The sequence below is a fragment of the Mercenaria mercenaria genome, chromosome 18 (assembly GCF_021730395.1).
Source record: "Mercenaria mercenaria strain notata chromosome 18, MADL_Memer_1, whole genome shotgun sequence".
NCBI classification, from domain to species: domain Eukaryota; kingdom Metazoa; phylum Mollusca; class Bivalvia; order Venerida; family Veneridae; genus Mercenaria; species Mercenaria mercenaria.
In genome coordinates, this window is record NC_069378.1 from 60,400,462 (window position 1) to 60,421,621 (window position 21,160).

The window sequence follows — 21,160 nt, forward strand, 5'->3', positions numbered from 1 at the left end:
TCAATAAGGGCGAGTAACTTCAACTCAATAAGAAAGGGCGAGTAGCTTAAACTCAATAAGGGCGAGTAGCTTTAACTCAATAACATGTCATTCTGTATCCTAATGACACTTGGAGCAAATTAAACAAATAAATGAGCCATAAAATGTCATTCTTTTCTGCATGTTTTGATTAAATACAGAGGAAGAGTATCAACTTATCATTTATGTATTTTAGGTATGTTTAATGCAGTCAAGTGTTTTCCTATGACATGCAAACTTAATTTTTTAGCGAAGAACTCTTAGATAAAATTATTGTGAATTTTAGACTACTGACTAATGTCTTCAGATCGCTTAAGTTGTTCATAGAAAAGTAGCAGCCACTTGTATTTCGAATTTGGATTGTCGTTTCAATAACTCATATAAAAATGTTATTGATTTAAATAATAGATCTTCATTGCAAATTGACCACTTAATCGTTCACAGCTGAATTACCTGTCAGGGGCACCTAGGTACTTCCTCCATCATCAAAGCTGCAAAGTCATCATATAACATATAATCGTGTCGGTGCGACTTTAAACTCAATAAAAACAAAAATCACGTGTATTTCAAATTTAGATTGTCATTTAAATAACAAATTAAAATCAAATTGCCGACTGCATCATGTACATTTTTCTCCATGCTACAGCGCATTCTGTCCATGAGATGACAAACGTACCATTTGTTCACAACCGAATTAAACTGATAGGAAAATTACATGACATCGCTTAATATTCTAGTCGCGTGAATATGTCATATGAAATATCAACTACAGTTGGAAATAGTTTCTTGTTTTTGATACTTATTTTTTCATAAAGCAACCATGTTAAGAAATCCAATAAAACAGATGACTTATTCGAAAGTGATTAGATTAATTGAAGTTATTTTGATATTAACAGGTAAGTGAAACGTTTTCGTTTAATTAAGATGCAATTTATCATTAAAGAAAGTAGTTCGAATACTCTATAAATCTTACAAGTTGAAACAGAACCCGGAAACGTATCAGATTTTGAAATTAATGAGAAAATATTTCAGGAAAGTGTTTAAAGTTGGCTTTTAAAAAAAAGGTCATACTGTCATAACTGATGAATAACTTCTATGCAAAATATTGCAGCTTTAATTGTTTGAGTAACTTAAATGTCCTAAGGTCCATGTTATAAAAATAAAACAGTTAATAGATGATGATTAGGTGAGTGTCCGAGTTTAAGGACCTCATTAAGGAGATTCTCACCTAGGCAATATCACCTTGGTCAGTTTCATAGAGTTGTATATTCACCAATTTATCATAAGAGAGTGTTTTTTTGGGACTTCACTTAGAAAATAACATTGTGGATAATATCTAAGTTAGATTGTTCTTAAGAATTAAAATATATGTAAAAAGGCTGCTTGTTGATTAACGAATTTATTGAAATGCTGCTTTTTGCCAGATTTATTTTTAGTCCAGCGCGTGAGTTTGCTTTGATTAATAATTGCGCGTTCAGTTTTGTTTACAAAAATATCACTACTGCAGTGAATATCACTTCTGCTGTGAATATCACTTCTGCAATTAATATCACTTCTGCTGCGAATATCACTGCTGCAGTGAATATCAATTCTGCTGTGAATATCACTTCTGCTGTGAATATCAATTCTGCTGTGAATATCACTTCTGCGCTGAATATCACTTTTGTGGTGAATATTACTTCTGCGTTGAATATCAATTTCTATAGAACTCCATTTGACCAATTATCTACTTATGACATAAGCGGAATTAACATGTCAAAATAGTATTGTTATTATTATTATTATGATTGTTACCCTATTTAGTAATATTATTAATACTGCTGTAAATGTGTACAATCATTATATAATTACATGTATTTTATGAAATGAAATAATTTTGTTAAAATAATAACCCCAACTATCTGTACTGGTGTATCTGCTATAAATGTTATCACTATTTACACTTACTTTTTAATACGTTTCTTAAATAATGTGGGCACAATTCCTTTTATATCCGAAGTAAAAATCAAATATTATACTACATTTCGAACACTTTCAAGGTGAATAACTGTTTATAGTATCTCCCAAAGCCAATTCAAATAAAATTGACAGAGTGGCTGTGAACTTCCAGACGCTATTTTATTAACGCCCGGGTGTTACTAGTATTTGTTTCTAAAACCTCGTCCGAAAATTCGTCAGTGACTGAGAATACGCTTTGTTTAGTAACCACGGTATATTATTCGTTTTCAAAACCCAGCCCCGACTAACGATAAAGATACTTATAAATATATCAATACAAAACAAACAACTTTGCCACTGAAGAATATTAATGCAAACTTCTTCCTTTAGAAAAATATCTTAAGACGTGAATTCGGTATAATGAAACAAAAACACATGTCTGCTCCTCCTGAGATATAGTATACTGTAAACCTTCGAAAACAATTAAAACCCTCACAGGCTGACAATATTCAGCATCATCCTTGTCGGCCTCTGTTATTTATATAATGTTTGCTTTGGAAACTATGACTAATTGCAAGAGTCATTTACCGTTTTTAATCAATACTAGCACTGATAAAGGTTTAAACAAGTAATTTTCAAGTATAAATGAGCCGCGCCATGAGAAAACCAACATTGTGCGTTTGCGAGCAGCGTAGATCCAGACCGGCCTGCGCATCCGCACAGTCTGGTCAAGATCCATGCTGTTCGCTTTCAAGGCCTATTGCAATTAGAGAAACCGTAAGCGAACAGCATGGATCCTGACCAGACTGTGCGGATGTAAAGGCTGGTCTGGATCCATGCTGGTCGCAAATACATTATGTTGGTTTTCTCATGGTGCGGCCAATTAATATTTTACAGCCTGCCGGTAGCAAAATACGTTAATGTATTCACCGAAGCGTCTTACCGTTGTGTTACCACAAGTATACGTTGACGTTAAATCACATTATACATTGATATACATCGGCATTTTACAGCTTATTACAACGCATGCATGCACGTTTTATTCATGACCTCAGATATAGCCTTATATTAATCACAATATGTAGTGTGGAAGATACGCATTATGTAAGCGCAATTTCGACTACAAACACGCATACCTTTGACGTAGTGTGATGAATAAAGAAAGAGTAAGGCCAGAATTTTTTAATTTTTAGTTTTACCGATTTTTTTTGGAAAAGGGTAGAGTAGGAGGAGGGAATAAAAAAAAAATAAAAAACAGTTGCGCAATTTTTTTTTTCTACTGAATTTTTTTTCGAAAAGGGTAGGGTAGGAGGAGAAAAAAAAAAAAGTTACGCAAAATGTTGTTTTATAACATGATGACTATGATAGTGTACCTGAGAAATAATACATCCTTTGCCATGCTTTGTTGTGTTTAGAACACGGTTAGAAGTTCAGACACGTAGGAATTATATCACGAGCCCGTACTTGGGAGTGATCTAATTACACACATCTAAATGACTAACCCTGCTCTAATCAACAACAAAGCATGGCAAAGGATTTATTATTTCCATTCTAACGTGTTAATAAGACAAATCACTATATGCCACTTTCAAAAATATACTTTAAATAATATTCACATACGACTTTCCATTTTATTATAAAATGAAATATACAACATTACACTTTAATACAAGGCATACACATGTCACATAAATCAGCACCATTAAAATATAACCTATTTTTAAAAATGCCACTCCAAAACTTCCATTCAAATATTTACAGTTACTCCGAACTTCACATATGACTTTCCTTACAACATTACACTTTTACAAGGCAAACACATGTCACATATAAAACTCTGACCTTATCAGCACCATTAAAAAATATAACCTTTTTTACGTATTAATAATGTTTTGTAGAAAGTTTCTATGATCTATACATATTTTGTGTATTAATTTTAATTTGTCTTCTGTTTTTTGGTTTTTTTTGCATTCCTAGTGGCTGGTTTGAGATGATTGACAGTAAAGCATGTATTGCAAATTGGTCTGACAATGCTGAAGTCCTCCTTCAGTTGGTTGATCTCGTCATTTCTCAAAATGTCCACATCACCACAGAAGAAACATATTTCATCAAATGTCTGTGTTATTCCTGAAAATATATTGAAAGTTTGTGTGAATGTATGAATGCAAGAAATAAATTCCATATCAATGCAGTTGTGTTATTTCATCATTTGACGACAGTATTTATATTATACATATTAAAAGTATGGCAACTCTATAAAAGATAATCTATTAAAACAAGACATTATATTGATTTACTTTTTTTAACCTTTTTTTGCAACTTTCCAGCTTTATGCCAGTGGCAAGCTACTTTAGCATAACTTTAACTGATTGGACCTTCTGGTTCTTTAATATGCTAAGGGCATAGCACCAGCACATGTACCATAATATTATGTTTAATATGCACTTCTAAAACAAGAATGCCTACCAGCATAATAAGACACCTCTATTGGGGATGAACAACTCAATCCTTCTCTTACGATAAGGATGTCTTGCATAGGTCCTCCAGGAAAGAGTGGATTACCACAAACATACAGCAACTCCTCCTGGACACGTATTATTAGTTGTTCCTGTGGTCGTGTCAGCCTGGTCTTACAATAAACCACCCTCCTCTTACCACACTCCACACATAGTACAAAGCCTCGAACTTTGGCTAAAAAATAAGAAGGAAGAATTTAAATATTGCTTCTTCATCCAAAACATTATTGCTGTAGTGTCATTCATTAATCTGTATTAAAAACAGTAAGAGGTGACTGATATTATCAGCCCTCCATAACTAATTAAAGTAAGCTCATATCTTAAAACTCTTATAAAACCATTAAAATCAAATCAGAGACAACATTGGTGTAAACCCCACCTACAATGCATTTAAGAAGTATTTTACAAAGAGCAGATAATGTAGGGTTACTACTACATATTCAAATTAAATTCTGTTTCAATACACCTAAATCTATGTATTAATTGGGTTTCAAGCTCTATCAGATAATAAAGTGATGAAGCAAACTTCCAACAACAACACGATTTATTCAAGAGCAAATCACTAAATGAGATATATTATTTCGATTCTAACACGTTATAAAAGATTTTAAAGTACATCCTTGATGACATGCATTAAATATTTGCCCGTTTTCAGTCGGTTTCTTTTCCAGCGCGCCTATATGCCGCTTGGCGCCATGACGTAATAATTGTGACGTCAGAACAGTGATTTGTTGTATGATAATTCACTGCTTTCCTCCTTCTTTGTTTAATAGGAAAATGAATCGGATCGTGTTATAATTGAAAATAAAATCTGTAAAAAAGATCCTTTGGAAGCAAAAAATGCAACCAAGAAGAATAATAGCAGACTCGGTTTGATTGAGTCTGTTCATGAGAGGTAATGAAATGTGCAACACCTCTCACGCCCCCTAGCACCGGCTTAAGCGGAACTCTACTACACATATGTTGAATATACTCCATGATCCCAAAGGACCAGAAAATATAACAACACTGAATCCAAGTACGGGGAGACTTTTTACAGCCGCCACATGGCACTTAAAGATTGCTGTTGTGATAGTTAATAAAATCTGTAAAAAAGATCCTTTGGAAGCAAAGAATGCAACCAAGAAGAATAATAGCAGACTCGGTTTGATTGAGTCTGTTCATGAGAGGTAATGAAAAGTGCAACACCTCATCATCTTCCTGATTTTAACGATAAAATATAGTCTCCTGTTTGTAAATACATTTCTGATATTCATACTGATTACCGGACCTCTAACCTGCTCTGTAAAAGTTGTCTACAGGTATAAGATACATTTTTTATTAAAGTCGGTGTTACATATATAGACAACAGCTATGTATAGCTATTGACCGTCTGACATAAAAAGGTCCGAGCATTTTCATATACCAAATGTGAACATTTTCATACATGTATGAGAAACCTTTAAGCTGGTAAAAATTATGAGTTTCATACTATTTAAAGTTCTGATTTATACTGTGAATATACCTTGGTTTTGGTAGGAATGAGTAACTGCGTCTCATACTCATTAGAACGTCAAATGCTGTAGATTTGGCAGGTGTGCTACTACATCTGTCAGAGGCCGCAGATGCTGTCCCAGGTTTCATTTTGCACTGTATGTATTTAAAGTCATTCTGCAGAATAATGTCAACTGGCATGTCATGTTGACAAGTAATCATTTTTTTTGGAACATTGTTCGTCAAACTTGGAAGACGCCGTAATTTCATCTGTCTCGTGGTTTGTTAATTCCGACGGTACATTACAAGCTATGACATCGTCAATAGTTTCTCCAGGACTTACTTTAACAAATTTGTTTACTCTTTTATCCTCTGCCTTTGAGTAAAACACCAAACCAAGCCAAGATATTGAACTAGTCATGTTTTTATTTTGATGTTTTTTCACTCGATAGTCAGTGTGCGATAAGCGCTTGAGCGACTAGGTATAAAAGCCGCACGATTTCCATTCCGGTACCGTTTTAATTACGGTCAGTCAGCGGATCTCTCGTGTGTTGTCATTTTTGGCCACTTTTGATTTTTTTCTTTTTTGGAATCATACTTTTTTTTTTTTTCACTTTCCAAAATTTTAGGGTCGGCGGGTCGGTAAAACTAAAGATAAAAAAATACTGGCCTAAGAAACAAGCAAAAATATCAACATGGTTTAAGCAAAGAAACAACGTTACGTATACATAATGTTCTCATTATTCAAAAAGCTGTGTCTATATTTAGAATTACATTCTGAAAAAGGTAAATGTGACTAACAGTAGATTAAAACTCAAGTTAAAGCACGTTTGATGTATAAATCAGATATGTATATAAAAAACAGATGTACTCGATGCCACCGCTGATGTCCTTTAAGCATGAAAATCAAACTAGGGGAGACAAATGGTTTAGTACATCAATTTAAAGTGGCTTAGTTGTGTACCTTTATCCATTAATCTTTAAGTACTTTATATGAAGAGAACAGTTTTAATTGTGTTTTTTGGGTTTGTTGTAAAATACAATAAAGATTAATTAATACAACCGAAATTCGTTATCTTGAAGTCATGGTGACCCTGAAAAAAAATCGAGAGAGATATAAAACTAGAAATAGCCAGCATTACTTTGTAGATGTAAACCTTTGTATTGTTTACTTCGCAATAAAGAACAAACCATGTGTTTGCGTGTAGGATAATGCGTTTTTCTGCTATAAAAATAGGTGTGAAATGTTACCTTTGACATCTGACGGTAGTTTGGGTAAATTAACACAGCAGATACATATTTCTGTACTTAGTTTCAGTGTAAAATTGAATGATATCGGGTTTGCCTTGTATGGTTAAGCATGGGGATGGCATGTTCTTAAAATGACTTTCATATGGAAGCCCTGGAGGGACAATTGATTTCCGTACTTCCCACTTATGACTTCTAACTTTTGCACTTCTCACTTCCAACTTCTTGACTTCTTACTTCCTACTTCTAACTTCCACACTTCTGACTTCTAACTTCTGACTTCCAACTTACTGACTTTCGACTTCTGATTTCCAACTTCCACACTTCTTACTTCCGACTTCTTGACTTCTTACTTCCTTCTTCTAACTTCCTGACTTCCAACTTCCGTACTTCTGACTTCCAACTTCCTGACTTCTTACTTCCGACTTCCAACTTCCACACTTCTTACTTCCGACTTCTTACTTTCCTCTTCTAACTTCTGACGTCTAACTTCCACACTTCTGACTTCTAACTTCCTGACTTCCGACTTCCAACTTCCGCGCTTCTGACTTCCAACTTTCCCTCTTTGGAAGTCGGAAGTAAGAAGTGTGGAAGTTGGAAGTAAGAAGTGTGGAAGTCGGAAGTAAGAAGTCAGGAAGTAGGAAGTCAGAAGTGCGGAAGTTGGAAGTCGGAAGTCAGGAAGTTAGAAGAAGGAAGTAAGAAGTCAAGAAGTCGGAAGTAAGAAGTGTGGAAGTTGGAAATCAGAAGTCGAAAGTCAGTAAGTTGGAAGTGAGAAGTGCGGCAGTTAGAAGTCAGAAGTGTGGAAGTTAGAAGTAGGAAATAGGAAGTCAAGAAGTTGGAAGTGAGAAGTGCAAAAGTTAGAAGTCAGAAGTGGGAAGTACGGAAATCAATTGTCCCTCCAGGGCTTCCATACTTTCACGATTACTTGCACACATTTCGGATGACAGTAGTTTTTCTCGAGCTTTCGTTATCACTATTTTTATGATATGTATTATGGTGAATTCTAAGTATCAATTTAAATTAGAATGGCCCAAACACCCGTTTGTCAGGCATCTATTCAAGGTTAGTTGAGTTAATAATTAAGACACTTTTTACCACACCCCGTTGATTGCATTTTGGTGGTTTGAACATATCTTTTAATCTTGATTTAAATATATTCAGGGATTTAGAATGTTTTATATTTAATGAAGAAATTCCAGTACTCAGAGCAAACATTTACCTAGTGTAATTTTCGGCAGTGTCTCACTGCCTTCTTCAGCACTGACTGACCGGTTATGGTAGGTCACGTGACGTAGGAAGGTCACGTGATCGGAGGAGAGGTCCGTAGACGGGGGGAAGCTCCAGGCCCTCGTCTCGATTGAGCGATGGTCTCCGCTGTTTTATTTTATATAAATAAAACAGCGGAGACCATCGCTCAATAAATAAAACAGCGGAGACCATCGCTCAATCGAGACGAGGGCCTGGAGCTTCCCCCCGTCTACGGACCTCTCCTCCGATCACGTGACCTTCCTACGTCACGTGACCTACCATAACCGGTCAGTCAGTGCTGAAGAAGGCAGTGAGACACTGCCGAAAATTACACTAGGTAAATGTTTGCTCTGAGTACTGGAATTTCTTCATTAAAATGTTAAATCCAGAGCATGGGAACAACATAATCAATTGTGTTATATCTATATCTAATGAATTCAATAGATCGGTAAATGACGGTATGAATGAGTTCTTTGAGCTATTGTTACATAGTTATCATTGTTACTCAAAGGGTAATTAGATATCTCTGCTCCAAGAAGAGGAAAATATCTGCCAAGAATTCAGGGAGGTAGACTATTTCTGGCTTTATATACTGTAATAAGCTTTTGAATATTTTGTTTGTCTTCTAAGGAGACCCATCCTATTTCTTGAACTTGATCTTGTATTGAGACAGACCTTGTTAATCCTGTAACAATACGCGCTTCATATTGCTATTTTTCTAAGAATTGTTTTTGTTGTACAGTACATCCATCCAAAAGGAATGATGCATATTCATATATAAATCTCATATTTGAAATGTAAATTTGATTTAGAGCAGATCTTCTTAACTTGAATTTTATTGCTGTCATAGAACTAAAAACTTTCGATGTGGCTGATATGCTCGTGCCATTTAAGATCAGACGATAAGGTTACATCTAAATATTCCTGCTATTTAAGATCGGACATTTAAGGTAAACCTTAATATTTATTACAATCAACATAGTTGTGGTTAGATCTCTGTTTAATACAGATTCTATATAATTTACATCATTAGAAGTTATATGTAAGGAGCTGTCATTTGCAAACAAACGGGTAATGCTTAAAAGATTTTAAGCTATGTCATTTACATAAATTAAAAAAAGAAAAGGTCCAAGGACAAAAAAGATGAACACCGCAAAAATGAAAATGTTATGAATCCAAATAAATCTACTTCGGCAATGATTTTTCAGTATTTATGTCTACTTCAGTGCCAAAACGAATCGAAAACAACTTTTCATCAAATTTTCAACATGAGTAAAGTAATATTGACACATGTAAGTTAGATGTTGACATGTGAATAGTGACACACACGAGCTGTATCACATTATATTTCACAAAAAGACCAAACAAGTCATGTAAGGTCAAGGCAATAGTTTTATTTATGTCTCTTCTTATAAAGCCGATATGTTAAAATTTAAAAATAGAATTTACATGCCTTTCTATGCAGAGATATAAGGGGCATAGTCATAATAAAGTGGAACGACCGAATCAGTATACATGCAGCATTAATCTTTAACCTTCAAAATATAAAAAGCATAAAACTGTCCATTACTAGCTAAAGACTACCGTTTATTTTAAGACAAAATTAATAAAATGCATTAAGACACTTACATGTTAATCACTGATTCAAAAGCGAAGAACGAGGTAGGAATTTGATCCTAATAAAGTGTCACATGATTTTTCCTCAGATGTTATAGAGATGTTTTAGAACAATGCTGTATACATTTCTCTATTTTTTGCTCTGACTATGTTCAGATGGAAAAGAAATGCAAAAGGCAGGTAAAATAAACAAGCAAATAATTTAAAGATGAAGAAGATCCAAAAGGAGGAAACCTGTCTAAAACGATGCCGTTGTAGTATGCTGACTAACATCTTCACTGTTGTCTTTCAGTTAATTCCCATGTAGAGCTACCATAATTTAGTGATACTAAAAAGAATTACCAGAAACGAACATCAAAATGGCTAAATTTAAAAAAAAACACACAGAAAATAAGGATTTGAGTGTTTTTTCTACATATTATCAGTCCATTTAAGTAACATTTATATATAAATGCATACTGCCTAGAACACTTCGTCTGTTTGACTTTCTGTTAACATATTTGTGATTATCCGAATATATTTACAGACATAAACTGCTTATCACCCATTGTCAACTGAATGTTTACTTTTTACGACAGCTCACTGGCTTAAACTTGATCTAAATGTCGGACATATTGGCATTAATCTGGATGAGATTATCTATTTTTGAATGTAAAGAACTTGTTGATGATATATGATGGATTTTAATGATACAAATGAATAAATCAAACACTACCACCATCAACAACAATAAAAACAACAAGACAAACAGATTTTAGTAACTTTATTCATGTCTAAAAAGATAAATAAGTTGCTGCGCAACAATTATGACTGAGACTTCAGGAAAAGTATAAAGCGGCAATGCGCTTACTATTTTTCTAACCGCACATTCAAGAAATAAAGCCTGGAGGGGCACCTTGGGTCTTCTTCCAACATCAAAAGCTTGAAAAGTCGTGTCGTTATGACTCTCAGTCCGCCAAAACTAAACAAATAAACAAACAATACAAACACGTTCCGGTATTTCAATTCGAGAAAAAATTAAACAGCCGGTACAGATAACACGAACAAACTTAGTTGTTAGGATGTCTTTACGTGGTTTACGTTCTAGTGTAACTGTGATTAAGGAACGTAGCATTCCCTTTGTATTTTTATCCCTATTCTACTTTCCCCCCCCCCCCCCCCCCACCCCACTCCCTTTTTTACCACTTACCATTTCCACCCCCTCTATCTATATTTGGCATAAATTCATATATACTTGTTAGATTTTTGAAGCAACCAGTCTGTAATATTTTTCCATTAAAGCTTCTTTTTGTTGTGGGCCTACTTTGCAAATGCGTGGCTCTGAGGCTGTGTTTTCGGTGCTGTATGCTTCCGAGAAATCTACCCTTGCATATTATCTTCTTTAAAGATCTCTTGATATCACAAAAATTGTATAACTTAAACTCTCAATGTGATTATATTCTCTATTTTATCATATTTTGTCTTCATTTCAGGTATATATGCGATTTTTGCTTTTACTCGGATGAGTATAAACAAAGACATGAAAATTGACTATGCATCTACTATCACTGAGAATGAAAATGAACGGAATTTGACTAATATTGTAAAGACCAACACAGGAAAAGAACAATTAAACATCGATAATTTACAGATCGATACAGGGAACAAACGGATCAAGCCGGATAATATACAAACCATCAATTCCAGGATTAACGACGAGAAAGTACAAATTAGTACAGAAATATTCAAAAAACTACTGCTGGATAAATTAGATCATGCTTATATACCTGTCAATCAAGTGGTTAAACCAAGATCTAATATTCCCAGAGTTTCAAGTATCGTAAATATATATAACATCTCCAATTCACATTATTAGTAATACGTCTTTGTGTGTCAATACGCGCACACCATCTGTCTTTACTATGTGCACTTGGGAGTTAGATAAAGATGCCTTTGTGTCTGGAGATATACACAGAACTGGTCAATGGGAACCAGTAGTTACTCGAATAATTTATGACGTTCTTAATCAAGGTAGAAAGATGACATTTATTGATATAGGAGCTAATATGGGGTATTTCAGTTTACTTGCAGCATCCATAGGACAAAATGTTGTGTCAGTGGAGCCATGGGATCAGCATATTCAGAAACTTGTTCATTCCATTCATTTAAACAAATTCGAAAACAAAATAACAGTTGTAAATAATGCAATATCGAATAGTCGAAGTGAATTACATTTCTATGTTCCGCGATCAAACAACCAAGGTGCGGCAAGACTTGTTCTTGAAAACCAAAATGTTGAAAATAATCAACGCTTTTCTGCGAACAGTATTACTTTGAATGATTTAGCGAACCTCATCCAAACGAAAGATATCGTCATGAAAATAGACATAGGTAATATATATACTTTATATGTGCATTTGTATTATATATATGTATGTTTATGTGTTGTATATGAAAAATGTATTACATTGGATGTGAAGAAACGGAAACGGAAAGGCGGTCAGGCGGCGTCCACAAACTTTGTTCAGAGAATTTCTTCTTCATACATGGAGAGATTTTGATGTAACTTGCACAAATGTAAACCATCATGAGACAGTGTCATGCGCAAGAACCAGGTCCCTATGTCTAAGGCCAAGGTCACACTTAGAGGTCAAATGTCAAATTCAAGAATGACATTGTCCGGAACATTTCTTCTTCCTGCATGGAGGGATTGATGTAACTTGGCACAAATGTTCACCACTATGAGACAGAGTGTCATGCGCAAGAACCAGGTCTCTAGGTCTAAGTTCAAGGTCACACTTAAAGGACCAAAGGTCAGTTACAAGAATGACCTTGTCCGGAGCATTTCTTCTTCATTAATGGAGAGATTTCGATGTAACTAGGCACAAATGTTTAACACCATTTGGCACCCGTGTTTTTAGAATTACTTCCCTTTGTTTTTCTATAAATAGCTTGTATTGTTACTATCTTTTTACTGGCCTTAGAGAAAATCGAGACAACTCTTCTGTGGTACAACATCAGACATGGGGTGAATTACTTGAGCTGTAATGCATTAAATTACAATTACATTGCCAAAAAAGTGCATTAAATTACAATTACATGCATTTCACATTTGTAATGCATTACATTACAATTACTTTGGACATTGTAATGCATTAAATTACAATTACTTTGGACATTGTAATGCATTAAATTACAATTACATTTTACTCAATTTTGATGATTTAATCACCATGACACATATTTATGTACAATACAAAGCAGTATACATTATAGTTTCATACAAGCTATTGCATATATATCAGAAATCAACAGTATACAATTAAAGCATGCATTATTTAATAAACGATCATGTCATGTCTTTATATAGTCTGTATTCATCAGAGATACTTATACACTATTATACAAAGCTTGCCATCACATTTCACCATTACACTTCAATATCATAAGAGTTTCAAATGTTTTATCAGTGAGACGCATTCTGTCTGGCCTAAACACTTTCCCAGCAATGCTAAATAATCTTTCAACAGGTGCACTGGTTGCAGGTATTGACAAATATTTGGTGGCCAATTTTGCCAATGAGGGGTATGCAGTATTGTTCTTTCACCAGTAAACTAATGGATCCTCCTTTGAATCCAAATGAGGCTCATCTAAATAGGAGTCTACCTCATGTATAACACCTGATTGGTTTCTTTTGCGTGTTGGTGTAGATTCAGGTAGAAAGCTGAAGAAATCGTCAGACTTTACTCTCTTGGTAGGTGGGGAACAGGCATCTGAGTCTGAAGTCACACAGCAAACGTCAGCAACTTTGTCCTTCAGCTTGCTGATATGATGTCCAACAGATTCAGGTCTGCTCCAGCGTAATTTGAATCTTGGATCTAAAATTGCTGCAATTGTATAACACTCATCCGATTCATAATGTGACATCCTTTTTTTGATTGACGATTGAAGTGTTGAGACAAATTTGTTACTGTAATCATGCTTGACACTTTTCAGATGTTGCTTTAGACCCAATGTGACAGGTATGGTCATACTTGCACTAGCAGTCCTCTCTGTTTGTAACATAATGGTTGCTTTTTCAAAAGGTTCCAGGATGCTGCTAAGTTCATTTAAGATCTTTCTGTCGTAAGCAGAAAGCTGTACAGCTAGGCGAAGCTCGCAAAGCTTTTCTTCAGGAACAGACCTTACAGAACGGATCATTGTCAATTGACTATTCCATCTGGTTGCATTAGCTTGCGTAAGCGCTTTTCATCTTCCAGAATTTCTGAGGCGTGAATAGATTTCCTTACACGTGCAACAATCTTTGAGACCTTTGCTATGACCTTTTTGAAGTTGGCTCCACATTCATCTAATCCATCCTTGGTGACAAGCTTTAAGCTGTGTGCATAACATCTCTTATGTTGAGGAAATGTTGATTCAATGTTTTAAAGCAGACTTGCCTTGCTTGATACAACCTCTTGTTCGTGGCATGAGTCATGATCAGAATCGTTATCATCGCAAGATTCATCATCATCATCATCATCATCACACTCGTCATCTTTGCTGCTCTTCCTAGGGGAGGAGAATCCAGGAATTGGACATTTGAAGGCCTTTATCATGTTACAGGCATTATCACTTATTACATAAAATATCTTATCATTTATGTCAAAACTTGAAATAGTGTCTTCATACTCGTGAAGAATGTTTTCAGCGGTGTGTTTTCCTTTGAATCGTTTACACGCAATCATAGCAGACTTCATTTCCCAGTCCAATATATAATGTGCAGTTATTCCTAGAAATCCTTTCATAGATCTATTGGACCAAAGGTCAATAGTCAAACAAATGTTTTCAGCTCGCTTTTGTTGTGACTTCACGGTATTACTTATAAGCCTAGCTTTTTCATGAATAACCTTTGATGAGAGGTGTCTTCTGCTGGGAACCTGAAACTTTGGATCCAGACTTGCAACAAAACACTTGAAGTACTGACTGTCTACAGTAGATAATGGTAGAAGATCACCAGCTATTAAATTCACAAGTGCATTCATTGATTCCTTCTGTTTCGGGTCGCTATGACTGTATTTGGTTCCGACCTGCTTTATAAAGCCTGATATCTTCGGACTCAATGGACTGTCCTGGAATTTTCGGCCAACAGTGTCCAAATGAATTTCTCTGTGCTTTCTCTGAAAATATTATCATTATGTTTTAATCATTATTGTCAGTTTATGGTGAATGTTAAATTTTGTAGTAAAATGATATGTCTATAACATACAGACAGTCGAACATGGGTTAAAGACCACCTGCTGCTAACAGATACCATTATAACAAAACATGTCGCAAAAGACCACCTATTTAATCTACCATCCAACTGTTTTCAATGATAGTTCACCTGTTAAGAGAGACTGCCTTTCAACAAAGGCCATTGTTGCTGTTTCCGAGGCTGGTCTATACAGACAGGTACAGCTGTATGACCCAATGTTCATATTAAAATTCAGAAATACGAGGTATTTATCATTCTTAACGATAATGTTAAGTTAACACGAACATAAATGTACAGTTTTGATAAAAAATATACACAGTACTTCAAAATTAATACAAATTTTATTATTTCATCAAATAAATATTCAATAATTACCTTCAAGGGTGTGACGAAATTTGATGTTATCCGGTAGCTTCCTGATATAACAGAGGAATAGTGGCGGCACTTTGCCTTAAACGTCTCATTTTTGTCAGATACATTTTGTGGAATATCGAGCAGATCAAGGCTGTTCATTTTTGCAAAATGAAGTTTTGGTTCTATTTAAACACAATAATAAACAGGTATTTTTCACCTGACGGACATGACCAGTTATCACTGAATTGTTATAACAACATACATGTTATATCCAATTTTAGGTGTATTTTGACATACCACTACCTGGTAAGGTGTTTTTTGTGGACTTATTTTATACAGAATTATTATTTATAAAAACATCCATATGCATATATAAGTGCTAGTGTAAAGAAATTTGCTATGACGGGCATATATTGTGACATTCTGGCATCTTGTTACATATTTATTACCTACCATATATAACTTAATTGCTTAGCTCAGTAGGTAGAGCGTCGGTCTACGGATCGCGGGGTCGTTAGTTCGATCCTCGGGCTGGGCGTATGTTCTCCGTGACTATGTGATAAACGACATTGTGTCTGAAATCATTAGTCCCCCACCTCTGATACATGTGGGGAAGTTGGCAGTTACTTGCGCAGAACAGGTTTGTACTGGTACAAAATCCTGGCTAGGTTAACTGCCCACCGTTACATGACTGAAATACTGTTGAAAAACGGCGTTAAACCCAGAACAAACAAAAAATAATAACTTAATTTACTTCATCCTTTAGAGTGATACTGTACTGTTGACGTTCGTAACGTCGCTTGATAACAACGTCTAGAATTGTCGGAAGAATTTTTAAGGGATGTCACTATGGATTTCAAAATGTGCTTGTTTAGCATTAATTTCTTTTGGGTCTGTCTGTTGCCAGTTGTATATAAAATGTGTGGGTTTTTTTAATTATGGAGTTCTAAGGCATCCGTAATGGCAATCGGTAACTTCCGTTTGTTTCCGTAGTCTCCGTATTCCCCCGTTGTTACAAAAGTAATTTTCTGTTATGGCCGAAGGATGCCGAAAATGCATACTGGAGAAGAATCCCATGAAAATATAAATTTACCATAAAAATTCCAGTCAAAACTGTTTCAGCCATGCCTTTTCAGCATTTATTGTTTTAACTCCCTGCACCAACTTTTAATCGAAATTATGATAATCAGACAGGAAACGATTTACGAAGAATCTGGGTACTCACATGCCTTGTTCAGAAGTAGAAGAGTTATCACTGTTTTTTATTAGTTCTAATACTGCCTTCAGACTAAACGCTTTATTCAAATACAGTAATTTCAAATGACTCATAAGGAATGATAAAATCTAAAATTTTCGAGTCCGTATTTAATTAGGAAATATACTTATTTCAGGTTTGTAATCTTGTGGTAGAAAAAAAAGACTTTTATTGTATGCATTCTGGAGTAGAAATAAATGTTGTTTTAGATATAATAAAGACAATATTAGACGATATATCGTTTTGTATGAATTCCCTATTATAGACTTTACTCCAGAAATTTTCCGCAGGAAATTCAACGCCAGTAAACGCTATACGTATTGGCTGATCTTTTTCTGTATACTTGTTATGAAAATATAGCGAACCAGTTAATGGAGTAAAACTTTTGAATGTCAATATATACATTTTGAAAAGTTGAGAAATATATACGGAAAACTAGTTTAAACGTGTGTCTAAAGAAGTTTGAAAGGAAAGAAGCCTCAGTTTTTTCTAATCGCATGAAAACCATTTATCGAATTTTTTATTGTATATAGTTTCGCGTTAAGAAATATTTGATATGATAAATATGTTCTAATTTACTATAAATAGCAACTGGTTATATGTACAAATACAAATTAAAGTAATAATTATATAGATTAATGCTTATCCTGATACGGCCCCTTCGTGGTAATTGTCAGTAGCAACAATAAATTTAACTGTTCTGAACTATATTTGAATTCTTAGTTGAAATAATTAGCAAATTGTTGAATATACAAATTACATCCAAAGTGTACTAAAGGACTGTTTTATCTACTTTTAGAAGGACACGAATGTCGAGCACTCGAGAAGGCAGACGTAATATTTGACAGATTCAATGTGATATTCATCTCGATGGAATGGATTGTGATGCGGTTGTATAAGGACAAATATGGAGCGGCTTGTCCACCTGAAAACATTCAAAAGATGTTAGAAATGTTGACTAGGCGTGGTTTTGTACCATATTCTTTTATAAACAATACTCAATTAGACCCGCTTCAAAGTGATATGTGGACATTTGACGACATCTACTGGAAACCAAGACCATCTTAATCTATTGCCCGTTTACTTGTACATGACACTGATTATTTTCTGCTGTCTCACAAAACATTAAAATTTCTCTCAGTTTCTTAAAAGTTGTATATATTTTACTGTACAGTGAACAAAATTTGTTGTTTAACATCTTGGAAATACTTGTGAAAAGATCTTTCCAAACATAGAGAAAAACTAAAGACAAGATTCCATTAACAACAACAAGAAAAAAGCAACGTTCAAAGAATGCAATCTTTCTCCACGGTCATGCAAACATGGGCATTGTAAAATGGTTCAGATAAAGTATCATTTATTGACGACAAAGCCAATCCAAATTATATCTTTCCTCAAGGATTCGCGACATTAGGAAACATATAGGCTACGTGATTCAAGAAAAACATATAGGCTACATTAGTTATCACCAAATATGTAGTGAAAATAAATTGAAGTTGAATAACAAATTGTACATATTTCCAAAGCACAAGGGGATCACCGGGCAATGTTCTGTACTGTTATATAAATATTGTACTGAAATATACAGATGTTGTAAATATCATCAGATATCTACTAAGATAGAAAGTACTTAAGCTTTGGAAACAAATATTATAACATTAAGCAGTTGTTTTACGTTTAGCAGAAAATTATGACATTTAGCGGCATTATAACATTGAAGGAGTTTATGACGATTAGCGGTGCCTACGCCACATTACACCGATTGTAAAGTTCATGATTTTGAAAAATGATAATAAATATTTAAGACAATATAACAAACTACACAAACCACAAGAGAAAAGTATTCACATTGTTCGCGTACGCTTTTTTGCGCGAACCTGCTGCTTAAACATATTTTAGGCTTTGCTTTCTTGGCGACACAGTATAATTGTTTTTGCATACAGCTCTGTCAAGTAAAAGGGGCCACAGAGGCAGAGTGTTTAATGTCGCAGACTTCATTTATTTTTTGCACTCGTCGCTTAGATGTCGAATGTAGAATTCTTTCTTGTAACGACTTACGGAAGATTGATGGTTCCCGTGCCTGATGTAATATTAGAAGGGATGTCTGGGGTATTCCTCCACCATAAAATGCTAAAAGTAACCATATGTTCTATATCGGAGCGACGTTTAGCCGAACAAAAACCAAACAAAACAATCTGATAATTTTCGAAAATGATATGAAATTGTTTTAGAGTTACACAACCCTTTGAGACATAAACGATTGAAATTGTATGCTTTTCTTCCCCTTGGCTGTCAATGTATAGCTTTTGCCGGCCGACACTAATGTTTAGATATTTTAACTTTTACCATGTATAAGGCTTACGTTTCTTTCATTTTCATCAAGGTATTTTGTTTTCGTTTGAATATACTTGCGGCGTTTAATATGGCTACTTGTATTGGCAACATCTGCATCAGTCATCAAACGGATTGCTGATTGTTTAGTATTTAATTGATTTATTTAACATTTAATGATAGAACTTGTCCTTTTTGGTGCAAATCTATGGAATGAACTGCCGTTAGAACTACACAAAAGTAAATCACTTGATACATTAAAAGAATCTTAAGACACAATATTTTATAGACTTCATGGCATAATTTTAGTTTTAGTTTTATTTTTTATCTATTATTTTTTATAATTGTTTTATTTGAGATAACAGCAGATCATGACTGTTTGTTTGAATTAAGGTATTATTATTATCATTATTATCATCATCATCATCATCATGTACACGCAATTGAATATGTTATTTATAGAAATAGGCGTAATTAATCAAATGATTCAGTTCCAGTTTGAAATGCTTTTTCAGCCAGAAAGCCAGGTAAAATTCAAAAGCCTTTGGTAAACAAACAACTGATAAAACAGTTAATCATTCAGTCATTGTACTGAATACTTTCATGCTCTGGTGAAATGGAAAGGGTACCAAATTGTGGGAAATATTGGCCATTATAAAAATCATCCATCATTTGGAGATTCGATTCTTCCGCTCCACTGACTAACTCGCCATTTATAAAACAAATGCTTTCAAAACTTCAAAAGCATACGGTCATCGTCAAAACATAACATGACAGTCACAATGTTACAATACACAATATATGTCATAGAAAACATATCCATAGTATAAATTTACATAATGTAAATATATACTATGGAAATGTTTTATAAATGTCATTTGACAATTTCGGAGTTTGAAAGTGATCACGTTTTGACATATTTCGTCATAAGTACAAAAATAACAACACGCGATAGACTGAAGTTCCTTAAATTATCGTGTCTTATTGCGAAACATTGTAAGCAAAAACAACTGCTAATTAAACTAAAAAACATTTTAGCTAGGTCAAGCAATGTTATTAATTCATAAGCTGTATGGGGGGGGGGGGGGGGGGGGTTCTGAAATATCTTCTTCTATCACCTTTTGTAAACAGTATTTATATATGGATAAAGTACACACATGTGCATATGTGATACAACTGACGGTAAATATTCTAAAATGGTTAGGAACTTAGACAGCTGCGCGAGAATTTTGACATGTGCACACTTCAAAACGTACAAAAAGATTAAGCTTTTTAAGCAGACTATAATTTAATCCTTCAAGTAGTAAGTAATAATAAAACAAAAATACTAAAATAGAAAAATAGATAAGAATTTATCACTTACGTACAGGAAAGGATGACTTCTTTTACTATAAATTCTTTTCTTTGAATATTGCAGTTATAGGCTGATATTTTAAGCATTCTTTATTTATATTCGAAGGTAAATATTAATATATTTTGCTATATGTTGCATGTTCACACCCGTCCCTTCTTCACGTAACTTACAATTGCCCTGAATTGTATCTTTACTTTCTTTTTGGGAACAGTCAAGCTGATTATGATTCAGAGGCGCAGGTATAATCGTTCGTTTAGCTAATATTTTTCAGACCTCATTAAAAATTGAGTTTTTTTCTGGATATATTGTCACCTAGATTTCTTCGGATTGACGTTTCCTACAAAGATCATTTCTGTTACGGAAACATTTCATCACGTGTTGAAAATAAACAGTTGTCATAAATAGACAAAAAGAGATTCTTTATAACCAAAAGGCAAATTCGTTTTATATCGTATTTTCATGCACGTAATGAATGAACATCGTTTTGGTTCGAATTTAATTAACTGATTAATTTATTTTCATTGATCATATATATGTTAGATTGTGTTATGTATTCAGATCTCAGAAGTCAGCTGTTTGAGAAAGCTATGATT

At 34.3% G+C, this 21,160-nt stretch overlaps 1 protein-coding gene and 1 long non-coding RNA gene across 2 annotated transcripts; one reads left to right on the forward strand and one right to left on the reverse strand.

The window, feature by feature from the left end:
* The first annotated feature begins 705 nt into the window (after positions 1-705).
* Positions 706-20,258, forward strand: LOC123539248 (uncharacterized). The gene is made up of 3 exons (XM_045323807.2): positions 706-914; positions 11,531-12,428; positions 17,682-20,258. Exons 2-3 carry the CDS (start codon positions 11,960-11,962, stop codon positions 17,948-17,950), a joined length of 738 nt encoding a protein of 245 aa, XP_045179742.2. The 5' UTR covers positions 706-914; positions 11,531-11,959; the 3' UTR covers positions 17,951-20,258.
* On the reverse strand, positions 3,574-5,009 carry LOC128550723 (uncharacterized). The gene is made up of 2 exons (XR_008368396.1): positions 4,423-5,009; positions 3,574-4,083 (listed from the first exon to the last, which is right to left on the reverse strand). It is a non-coding gene; the product is annotated as an uncharacterized LOC128550723 (long non-coding RNA).
* Positions 20,259-21,160: the final 902 nt, after the last annotated feature.